A 12,787-nucleotide genomic window follows, 5' to 3' on the forward strand; every position below is an offset into this window, starting at 1 on the left:
CCATGTGGAGTTGCTTTTGTTGTTGGTGTTGTTGCTGATACTGGTTTCAGCAGATTAGTAGAGGCTGACAATAGATTCTGACCCAACTCACTCTTGACAATGCAGCAATATTATCAACAACTTCAGAGTGATCCAGGTTTTCCTAACTGGTTCATGCACCATCTACTCCTTTCTGAACAATGCAGATAATAACATACACTCATGGCCCCTTTATTAGATACCTCTTGCACCTAATAAAGTAGCCACTGAGTGTATGTGTGTGGTCTGTAGCCCATCCACTTCAAGGTTCGATGTGTTGTGTGTTCAGATGTGCTCTGCTGCACACTACACTTGTAATTTGTTGTTTAAGTTTCTGTCACCTTCCTGTGAGTTTGAATCACTCTAGCCATTCTCCTCTGATCTCCCTCACTAACAAGGTGTTTTCACCCAGTGAAATGCCACTCACTGGGTTTTGTTTTTGTTTGTCACACTGTTCTCTAGAGACTGTTGTGCATGAACGTCCAAGGAGATCAAATGTTTCTGAAATACTCAAATCATCCTGTCCAGCACCAGCAGCCATTCCATGGTCAAAGTCACTTAGATCGTATTTCTTCCACGTCCTGATGTCTGGCCTGAACAACAACTGAACCTTTTGATCATGTCTGCATACTTTCATGAGTTACGGTCTCATAAATGGCTGACTAGATATTTGCAATAACGAGCAGGTGTACATGTGTACATAATAAAGTGGCCACCAGTAGAGTACGAGTCTCATAGAGTTGGCTTTCTGTGCATCAGTCTCACCACCACTTGGAGCATACATTTCATTTGGTAAAGTTATTTTGTATTTCCTGCTGTCAGCTTGTACTTTCAAGTCATTCTTGTAACAACATAACATTGTCGAATATAAATCCACTACAACATTTAAAGAGCGAAATAGGAACCAGAGAGATGCCATGCACCTTAACATTGTTTACTTCAGATATATTTAATTGTATCTACGTTGCTGCTAACAAACTTTTCCCCCCAGAAACTAATGGGTAAATTTTCTGTAAAGCATATGTACCAAGATCTGGCTATATAAAATAGTATTTCATCTTATGACTAATTTGAAATTTTTTCTATATGTTTTTAAAGCAAAATTGAAGAAAGGGTTCCCCATACCAAAAACAGAGAAGATATCGTTGATTAATCCAGTCCTTGCAATTGAGCAGGTAAGGGTTCGCGTTGAGATTATGGTGACCTAAGGAAAAAGATTCGAGTGTGTTCTCAACTCTCAGTTACTCAAATTAATGACAAGTTTGTAATCCAGAACGTGCACCCCACATCACACTGAAATCCAGGTTATTTATTTTACACATAGTAGTGTGAGAGAGAATGACATTTTAAATGATAAGCTTGACAGAAACCAGTGTAAAAGGTTGGAGGACAGTGGATTCAAGGAACTGGGAAAGCAAAATGGAGTGTGTTGCGACAATGTTGATTGGAGTCAGAGAGCATGGAAACAGGCACTTCGACACAACTTGAACATGCTCAGTGTGTTGCCCAGAGAGCTAGTCCCATCTACCTGTGTTTGGCACGCAGCCCTCTAAACCTCTTCAACTCATGCACTGAACTAGATGGCTTTTAAATGTTGTTAATGGTTCCACCTCAACCACGATTTCTGGCAGCTCATTCCAAATATGCAAACCCTTTGTGTGAAGAAGCTGCTTTTGGCATCCTTTTTAAATTTCTCTCCTCTCATCTTAAACCTATGACCTTCTGTTTTTTTGCACCCCCAGCCTGGGAAAAGGGACGGTGTACTATCAACCTTCTGTGCCCCTCAGGATCTTATACACCTGTTTGATATCACCTCTATGTTCCAGGGATTAATGTCCTAACATAATAGAAGCAAATCAGGTTTATTATCACCATCATACCTTAAGTGTTGTACCAGCAGCATGGTGTGACACATAAAAAATACTACATGTTACAGAAGTAATAAATAGTACAAATGAGGTAATGTGCATGGCTAGTTCAGAAATCTAAGAGCTGAGGGAAAGAAGCTGTTTCTAAAATATTGAGCATGTGTCTTCAGGCTCCTGTAACTCCTCGTTGATGGTAGAAATAAGAAGAGGATTAGTCACTAGTGATGTTCTGCAAGGGTCGGTATTGATCTGCTTCTTTTTGAGTTATACAGCAATGATCAGGATGATGGAATTGATAGCTTTCTGGTCAAGTTTGCAGACAATACAAAAATAGGTGGAGGGGCAGATAGTATGAAGAAAACACTGAGTCTGCAGAAGGACTTGGACAGATTAGGAGAATAGGCAAAAAATTCCCAGAAAGAATATAGTGTTGGGAAGTGTATGGTCATGCACTTTGGTGGAAGGAGTAAGGATGTAGACTATTCTATAAACCAAGAGAAGAATTCAGAAATCAGCTGCAATGGGACTTGGGAGTCTTTGTGCAGAGTTCCCTAATGGTTAACTTGCAGGTTGAGTTGGTGGTGAGGAACACAAATACAGTGTTAGCATTCACTTCAAGAAGATGGCAGTATAAAAGCAAGAATGTAATGCTGAGGCTTTATAATGCATTGGTCAGATCACATTTGAGCTTCACATCCAACACAGGATATGCTGGAATTGCAGAAGGTCCAGAGGAGGTTTACAAAGAATGATCCCAGAAATGAACAGGTTAGCATATGAGGAGCACTTGATGGCTCTGGGCCTGTACTCACTGAAGTTTAGAAGAATGAAGTGGAAATCTCAATGAAACTTACCAAGTATTGAAAAGCCTAGATGGAGTGGATATGCAGAGGATGTTTCCAATAGTTGGGGAGTCCAGGGGGCACAGCTTCAGAATACAAGGACATCCCTTCAGAACAGCGATGATGAGCAATTAACTTAGCCAGAGAGTGGTGAATTGTGGAATTCATGTCTGATGGCTGTGGGGGCCAATTCATTGGGTATATTTAAAGCTGAGGTTGATAGGTTTTTGATTAGTAAGGGCATCAAAGATTGCACAGAGAAGGCAGGAGAAGGTTAATAAATCTGCCATGTTTGAATGGTAGAGCAGACTCGATTGGCCACATAACTTAATTCTGCTCCGAAGTGTTATGTTCGTATAGGATATGACTTAGGTGGTGGCTGTCCTTAATGATGGATTATACCAGTATAATGGTGGTAACATTTAAAGTAGATTACAGGAGAGCCCTGGAGACAGATATTTTGCTAAAAGAGCACTTTTAATGGATGAGAGCAAATGGGGAAGCTGAGCCTATGAAATATTATGCTCAGTAAGCATATCGGGTGTAGGGAAGAACATGGTGGAAAATCCTGAATAGCAAAGTCCCAAGAAAAATTGGGAAGTCAACAATGAACTGTGAAATTCAAAATTCAAAGTTCAAGTCACAAATTTATTATCAAAATACATATATGCCACCATATACATCCCTGAGATTTTATTTCTTGTGGACATTGAGTAAATCCAAGAACTACAATGGAACCTCACCGAATAGAGCGGACAAACAATGTGCAAAAGACAACAAATTGTGCAAATACAGAAGAGTAAAAGTAGCAATAATAATAAATCTGCAATAAATATTGAGAACATGAGATGAAGCATCCTTGAAAATGGGTCCATAGGTTGTGGGAACAGTTCAGTGATGGAGCAAGTCAAGTTGAATGAAGATATCCCAACTGGTTCAAGGGCCTGATGGTTGAGGGGTAGTAACTGTTCCTGGACCTGGTAATGTGAGTCTTCAGGCTCCTGTACCTTCTTCCTGATGGCAGCAGCAAGAACAGAGCATGACCTGGATGGTAACACGAGTGAATCTGCAGATGCTGGAAATAAATAAAAAACACAAATTGCTGGCAGAACTCAGCAGGCCAGACAACATCTATGGGAGGAGGTAATGACAACGTTTTGGGTTCAGCCCGAAATGTTGTCATTACCTCCTCCCATAGACACTGTCTGACCTGCTGAGTTCTGCCAGCATTTCATGTTTTTTATGACCTGGATGGTGGTTCTCCCTGATAATGGATGCTGCTTGCCTGCAACAGCACTTTGTGTAGATGTGCTCACTGGGGAGAGGAGTTTACCCACTGGGCTGTATCTGCAACTTTTTGTAGAATTTTCCATTCAAGGGTATTGGTGTTTCCATATCCAGCTGTGATGCAGCCGGTCAGTATACACTCCACCACAGTTTGTCGAAGTATTAGATGTCATGATGAATCTTTGCAAACTTCTAAAGAAGTAGATATGCTGCCATGTTTTCTTTGTGCATGCACTTAGGTCCTCTGAATGATAACACCGAGGAATTTAAAGTTGCTGACTCTCTCCACCTTTGATCCCTTGATAAGTACTGGCTGATGGACCTCCGATTTCCTCCTCCTGAAGTCAATAATTAGTTCCTTAGTCTTGCTGACATTGAGTGAAAGGTTGTTGTTTAGGCACCATTCAGCCAGATTCCAATCTCCCTCCTATATGCTGATTCAGCACCACCTTTGACTGTCACATTGACAATGATCTTACCAGCAAATTTAAATATGGTATTGGAGCAGTCTTAGCTACACAGTCATAAGTGTAAAGTGAGTAGAACAGGGGCTAAGCATGCAGTCAAAGAAGAGAGATTGAAATTCTCTGTGGCCTCATAAAATAAAAAAGAGAGGCAGGATTAGGACAGGCTATAGAGGAACAAAAAGAATAAGATCTGAGGCAGTGATAGAAAATGGCGAAATATTAACTTATTATTTTGCTTCACTATTTACCAGTGTTACGGTTTAGGCTGATGCAATGTTGTAAGTGAAACTAAAAAATGAGATGACAGTAAGTGAAGTGAAAATTCAGGAATTAAAGAACCTCACTATGTGAATCATTTACATGTGTGCATCCTAAAAGTCTGCCAAAGTGGTAGTGACTCTATTAAATATACCTAATAATTCATTAGGAACCAGTTTCATGCCATAATATTATTAATATGTAAGAAGAATTAATTTTGTTGCCTGGAAATGGAGCCCATTCATACACTTATTTTGTGGATGCAAAATATGTATAAGAATGATTATCCCTATGTTCAATCATATTAGTGATCATTAGGAGATCGGGAAGTTTCAACTGATGCAGCTAACATTTACTCAGATTCATTTTTGCTCCTTATGCTGTTATAAATCCCTTAGCCGATGTTTCTCCCACTGCTTCTTTTAGAGAGATCACTCCCCTTGGTTTTGTCTCTTCTTAAGTTCATTATTGGTGTAAACTTGCATTTTTGGTAACACCTTGCAAACCTTCTTTCCACTTTTCCCAGTGCCTCTATTTTATAATACAACAACGTCCCTTTAGAACAGAGATGAGAAGGAATTTCTTTAGCCAGAGGGGGTTGAATCAGTGGAATTTATTGCCACAGAGGGCCATGAATGCCAAGTCAGGGCATCAAAGGTTACAGGGAGAAAGCAGGAGAGGGATAATAAATCATCCATGACTGAATGGATGGGCCAAATAGCCTAATTCTCCTATGGTCTTATGGTTTTAAATGTGACTAGAACTGTAGTGTAACAGAGGTTCAATATAGATCCAGAATAACATCTTTCAATTTCATCCTTATATAACAATTTGTTCCTGAATCTACCCTAGACCCTCACCACTCCAACAGTATACAATCTCTTGATTTTTCTTACCAAAATATAGCATCTCACAAGAGGTTTTTCCCTTTGTTTATCATAATTTGTTCAATGCCGCTGCAAAGTTAAATACAGATTTTATGGTTCTAAAAGGGAAATAGTTGCAATAAATTGCAAACGCCTGTGTCCTTATGACAACTGCTCACAACTTTTTGCCAGTGACACAACTATCAATTACCCATTCACTCTGCTTTCTGTCTTTTAGCCAGGTGGCTATTTGTGTGCTATGTTTGCCTTAATTCTACATGTTCTAGTCTTGTTAATGAACCTGTTTGTCAATGAAAAGTGTGAAATCCTTGGGATCTATTGCACCCACACACATATACCTTGGTTGATTCTCTCTGGGACCTCCTCAATACAGGTTGGATTTTCATCATCTTAGCTGTGAGCTTTAGATGCATTATTCACAGAAATACAAGTGTATCTGTCTGCAGATGCTGAAAATCCAAAGTAAATGCTGAAGGTACTCAGCAGTCAGACAGGAATGAATAGTTGACATTTCGGGCCAAGACTTGATGAAGAGTCTCGGTGCTGGGTCTATTGATGTCTGTCATCTATATCAATGATATGGATGATAATGTAGAGATTGGGGGTGGTGGTGTAGTGGACAGTGAGGAAAACTACCAATGTTTACAGTGGGATTTGGACCAGCTGGAAAACTTGGATGAAAAATGGAAGATGGAATTTAATGCAGACAAGTGCGAGGTATTGCATTTTGTGAAGGCCAACTGGGTTAAATCTAACACAGTGAGTGGTAGGGGTACTGAGGAATATAGATACATAATTCATTGAAAGTGACATCACAGATAGAGGGTTGTAAAGAAAGCTCTTAGCACATTGGCCTTCATAGATCAATGTACAGTACAGGAGTTGGATGTTATGTTGAAATTGTGTAAGATGTTGGTGAGGTCTACTTTGGAGTACATGTGTCTAGTTTTAATCACTTACCTACAGGAAAGGTGTAAGTACAATTGAAAGAATGAAGAGAAAATTTACAAGAATGTTGCCAGTACTTGAGGACCTGAATTATAGAGAAAGGTCAAATAGGTTAGGACTGTATTCTTCAGAAGGTAGCAGAGTGAGGGGATATTTGACAGAGGTATGTTGTACAAGGGTATAGATGAGGTAAATGCTCTTTCTAATGAGGTTGGATGAGACTACAACTAGAGATCATGGGTTAAGGGTGAAAAGTGAAATGTTTAAGGGAAACAAGAGAAAATCTGCAGATGCTGGAAATCCGAGCAACACGCACAAAATGCTGAAGGATCTCAGCAGGCCAGGTCGCATCTACGGAATAAAGTACATTTTACATTTCAGGCCAAATCCCTTCGGCAGGATTTGAGGGGGAACTTCTTCACTCAAAGAGTGGTGAGAGTGTGGAATGAGATGTTCATGCAAGTGTGGATGTGGAGTCAATTTCAAAACTTAAAGAGAAATTTGGATGGGTACATAGATGAGAGGGATATGGAGGGCTATGTTCTGGGTGCAAGCCGATGGGACTAGGTGGATTAATGGTTTGGCTCAGATTAGATGGACTGAAGGGCCTGATTCTGTACTGTAATGTTCTATGACTCTATCTGCAACATATCTGTCACTGTATATCCCTCTACACTGAGACTGTAGGAAGAAAGTTGCTTCAGTGGAGGTGAAGAACTTCCAGAAGTTTAGAAGTTGGTTTGTTATGGTCTTAATGCAGCTGCAGCAGAAAATATCCGCAGAGACCAGTTTGCCAACCTACACTCTTGAAAAAATGAGATGAAATTTGTAAGAAAATTTCTATTCAGACTGTAATAATTTGGATTAAAATATGAAACCAACTCTGATTTGATAATTCCTCTCTTTTGTTTTACAGGGTTTAATACTCATCACATCCGATATACAGTATGGAAACTGAAAACTAACTTACCTCAGTGTATCTGCTAAAACTTAATTAAATTGCTCTGCAGATACCGCAATAACACTCAGTAGCTGCTTTGTAAGGTTCAGGAGTGGAACCTGCTATGGTCTGTGGCCGCTGTAGCATAACCACTTCAAGATTCAATGTGTTGTACATTCAGTGATGCTCTTCTGCCCACGACTGTTGTGACACGGGGTTACTTGACTTACTGTTGCCCTCCTGTCAGCTTGAACCAATCTGGCCATTCTCCTCCGACTTCTCTCATTAACAAGGCCTTTTTGCCCACAAAACTGCTGCTGATAGGATGTTTTTTTTTTGTTTTTTGCAATATTCTCTGTAAACCCTAGAAACTGTTGTACATGTGATTCCTATGAAATCAAATTTCTCAGATACTCAAACCACCTTGACTGCACCGACAATCATTGCATGGTCAAAGTCTCTTAGATCACATTCTGATGTTAGATCTGAACAACAAATGAACCTCTTGACCATGTAAGCATGCTTTTATACATGGATTTGTTGCCACATGATTGGCTGATTAGATATTTGCATTAACTCGGTAGAACAGAGGGAGCTGGGAACACAGATCCATAATTCCTTGAAAGTACAGTCACATGTAGATTAGGTCATAAAGAAAGCTTTGTCACAATGGCCTTCATAAATCAAAGTATTGGCTACAGGAGTTGACATGCTATTTGAAGTTGTATAAGATGTTGTTGAGGCCTAATTTGGAGGAGGGGGTGCAATTTTGATCACCTATCTATAGGAAAGATGACAATAAGATTGAAAGAGTGCAGAGAAAATTTACAAGGATGATGCTGCGACTTGATGACCTGAGTTAAAGGGAAAGGTTGAATAGGTTAGAACTTTATAGCCTAGAGGGATGAGGGGAGATTTGATAGAGGGAGATCTGGGATACAAAATTGTAAGGGGTATAGAGAATGCAAGTAGGCTTTTTTCCACTGTGGTTCAAAGATACAAGAACTAGAGGTCATGGGTTAGGGGTGAAAGGTGAAATATTTAAGGGGAACTTCTTCACTCAATGCATTCATTTGAGAGGACTAGAATGTAAAAGTAAAAATGTAATGCTGAGACTTTATAAGGCATTAGTCAGACCACATTTAGATTTTTGAGTGCAGTTTTGGGCCCGTCTCTAAGAAAGGATGTACTAGCATTGGAGAGTATCCAGATGAGGTTTACAAGAATGATCCTGGGAGTTAAAGGGTTAATATAGGAAGCACTTGCTGACTTTGTGCATATATAAGGAAAGTTGAATAATGGAGGTGGGGGGGATCTCATTAAAACTTACTGAATACTGAAAGGGGTAGATAAAGTGGACCTAGACAGGATGTTTTCAGAAGCAGGAGAGTTTAGGATCAGATAGATGACAAAGCCTCAGAATACAAGGACATTGCATTAGAACAGAGAGGAGCAGGAATTTATTTAGCCGAAGGGTGGTGAAACTGTGGAATTCATTGACAAAGACGTAGTGGAGGCCAAGCCACAGGGTATATTTAAAGCGGAGGTTGATAGGTTCTAATTAGTAAGGATTTCAAAGGTTACAGAGAGAAGACAGGAGAATAGGGTTGAGAGGCACAATAAATCAGCTATGACTGAATGGCAGAGCAGAGTCAATGGACTGACTAGCCTAATTCTGCTCCCAGCAACAAACACAAAATGCTGGAGGAACTCAGCAGGCCAGGCAGCATCTATGGAAAAGAGTGTAGTCAACGTTTTGGGCCAAAGCCCTTCAGCAGTACTGGACCTGAGGAGATCACAGGGAAAGATTGAATAGGTTGAAAACTGGAGAATGAGAGGAGCATGGCAGTGTAATAGTTAGTGCAATAGCTTTAAAGCACTGGCTGTAAGATTCCTCCCACTGTCTGTAAGGAGGTTTGGCCCAACAACCGCATCTATTTCCTCAGGGATGCAAAGCCATCTGGCTAGGGTTAGAAAGTGGTGGGCATGCTATGTTGGAGCCAGGAGTGTGGCTGATGCACCATCAATAACTCACTCTGAGATGTAAAGGTGAGATATCGGCTTTTATTGACTGGAAGAAGGAACAAGCAGTGAGTGACGGCCATACTACACCCTGGAGACTGAGAGGCCGGGCTCAGGCCTCGATCACCTTTATACAGGGGTCTGTGGGAGGAGCCACAGGAGCAGTCAGCAGGGGGCGTGTCCAGACAGGTATATGTAGTTCACCACAATGGCAACAGTTAGGAGTTGCTCTGCACAATCCTCACAGATTTGATTTGATGCAAATGATGCATTTCACCTTGTGTTTCAACTTACATATGACAAATAAAACTATTCTTTCTTCTTTGAGATCTTATTGACAGTGATATGAGTGATATGGATAGAATGAATGCATGCAGGTTTTTGCCTCTTCAGTTGGGTAAGACTAGAACTAACGGTCATAAGTTTAGGATGAAATGAAAGGTGAAATGTTTAAGGAGAACCTGAGGGAAACTTTTTCACTCAGAGGGTGGTGAGAGTGTAGCAAGTGCAGCTAGAAGAAGTGGTAAACGTGGTTCAATTGTAACATTTAAGAAACTTTGGAAAGGTAGACAGATGAAGTGGGTTCGGAGGACTATGGTCCAGATGCAGGTAAACGGGATGAGGCAGAAGATCAAGTCAGCACAGACTAGATGGGATGAAGGGCCAGTTTGAATGCCCTATTACTCTATGGCTCCATGATATTTGTGATATCTAGTGAAGTACCTTGAAGAGAACTGTCAGATGATTCCAGTGATGTGTATCCTTCCACTGAGGGCTGCTAGATTAATAAGCCCCTGTAAATTGCCTCTACTGTGTAGGTGAGTGATGGAATTTGAGTGGAGGGTAAAACGGGATGAGTGCAAGTGGATGCTTGGTGCTCAAGGCAGATTTAGTGAGCTGAGAGGCCCTTTTCTAAGTGCTAAATGACCCTACGATAAAGTAGATAGCAGGAAGTAAGCAGGGAACCTTGTTGCTGCAAAGCAGTCGACACTTTCAGGAAAATCGGCATTTCTCAGTTTTCACTCTTCACTCTCTCTGCATACAATCAAAAGTAGAACGTAAAGAAATAGGTTTTCTAATAATGCACATCTGTGTAAAGGCAGTCACTTGGGTAAGATGTACTGCAGAGTTGGTGCAATTTATGGTTTGCACATGAAGGGCCAGAAGGGCCTATAAATAAATATGAATTTTTACCGAGGTGCTACAATGCTAATCAATGAGATCATACTAATGACAACCTCTATTTCTTGTAAGCCCTCATATTACAGCATAAATTAAAGAACTGTGAAGGTAATACTCTGCTTGCTCTGTGGTCTGCAAGCTTGTGCCTTTTTCTTCATTCCCCCTCCTACTTTTCTATCCCGTTCTTTGTCCTTTACAAGCCATCAGTAGAATGTTTTAAATGCTTTTAAGACTATCTGGTTATGATACAGTATGTCGTAACACTCACACACTCCCATTCCATAGCGTTTTCTTCACTATTCAATCTTCTGCTCAGCTTCCTTTGAACAAACTTCTGTCCTAAAATTCCGTTTATAAGTCATGCTCTAGTTTATAAGCATTTAGAGATCTTAGCAAAACCTACAATATGCTTAAAGCAGAAGTACTATAAACTTTTTTATTGTTTATTATAAAATAATAATTTTGGATTTGTAAAATTTCTTTCCATGCAGTAAATTACATTGAATCAACTTTGTATTAATGAGTAAAATAAATGCAACAATATGAGATCATCTCCCATATTCTCCATTTTATTTATAGATGGTTGTAAGTAACTTTGCTTAATTGCCCATCAACAGGTGATGGAGAGTTACTCCAAGTGCATGCAACTTTGAAACTCTGAAGTTTTTCTATGAAAGGGATTCCCACATTGGTGTTAGGTAGGACAATCCAGGTGTTTGGACCAGTGAATCTGAAGGAACAGGGACAATTGGGACAACAAACAATTTGGGAGTGAAAAGACAGGACAATGCTGCGGCAAGTCTGTGCACTGGGGGGTCACACCAGCAATAATACATTTTAAAAAGTGGATAAATCATTTCAGTGGCATGAGTGGACAGGTAAGGGTTACTGAAAGTCTGAGGAAAAATTCCCCAGCTCATTTTTGATCACTTAGGGGGTTTTTTTCAAGGTCTCGTCCATAGGACTGGGCCTCTAAGAGTTCAGTAATTCTTCAGCATTGCTCAGGTTTCTGTGTTCCAACTTACTGAACTGGGAACATTTAACGCACCGACCCACAGCTGAAAGCAAACTACAATCTGTCTTCCAGTAAAAAATATAACTGGCCCTGTTGCTCATTTACAGAACCAAGAGATCATCTGGGAAGATTTCATCATTAGGAATTCAAGAGTTTGGATACAATGTCACTCCATGAGTCCTTCAGAGTATTGGGTGAACAATCCATACACCAGAGATCAAACTTTATCATGGTTACTGAGGGACTTGAATTCAGTGAATGAATACACTTTTTACATTTAAGAAATCCATTAATAATTCACCAGAAAAATATTAGATCGTTCAGATTCAGAATTAGGTTTATTTATTACATGGTTTGTCAACAAAAACACTTGAGAACTTCTACAAGTGGACCATGGAGAGCTGCATCGCTGTCTGGTGTGGGGGTGGGGGCAGCTACTGCACAGGATCGAAGTAATTCCAGAAACTTGTAAGATTCATCAGCTCCATTATGAGTACTAGCCTTTGTAGTGTCCAAGACATCTTCAAGGCATCTTCCATCATTAAGAACGCCCAACAGCCAGGACATGCTCTTTTCTCATTGTTACCATCAGGAAGGTGGTACAGAATCCTGAAGGTACACACATGGCTATTCAGACACTTTATCAGCAGTTTATGGCACAATATCCCTTCGTGCAAGTCAATGCACAATGAATAGCATATCAACGTGGAGTGATAGTAAAAAATAACTTAATCCATATAGACATGTTAAACCAAATAAAACATGAAGTTGCACAAGAGCTAGAAAGAAACCAACACAAAGACTACACTACGCCAGAAAATAACAAAGATGCAACCCACTGAAGTACTGACGAAATTACAATTATTTCAACTGATTCACAACCGGATGGTAACCACAACAACATGCATGTAAAGTATTCACAAAATGCTGATGACAAAGCTGGGCTTACCTGCAAAATTATTCCAATATTTAACGCCACATTAACAGAATAATTGGGCATTCACCCAACAAAAGACCCTATATAACAAAACAAAATGCATCATCAAAATTTGC

At 40.1% G+C, this 12,787-nt stretch overlaps 1 protein-coding gene across 1 annotated transcript in view; it reads left to right on the plus strand.

Moving 5' to 3' along the window:
• LOC132399743 (bactericidal permeability-increasing protein-like) overlaps positions 1-11,265 on the plus strand; it is a 71,340-nt gene extending 60,075 nt beyond the window's left edge. The window contains exons 15-16 of the mRNA XM_059980444.1: positions 1,117-1,193; positions 7,492-11,265. Of these exons, the coding sequence (XP_059836427.1) occupies positions 1,117-1,193; positions 7,492-7,533 (119 nt within the window). The 3' untranslated portion in view covers positions 7,534-11,265. The remainder of the gene's footprint in view (positions 1-1,116; positions 1,194-7,491) is intronic.
• The last annotated feature ends 1,522 nt before the right edge of the window (positions 11,266-12,787 follow it).

Source organism: Hypanus sabinus, chromosome 9, assembly GCF_030144855.1.
Source record: "Hypanus sabinus isolate sHypSab1 chromosome 9, sHypSab1.hap1, whole genome shotgun sequence".
In the NCBI taxonomy this organism is placed as follows: domain Eukaryota; kingdom Metazoa; phylum Chordata; class Chondrichthyes; order Myliobatiformes; family Dasyatidae; genus Hypanus; species Hypanus sabinus.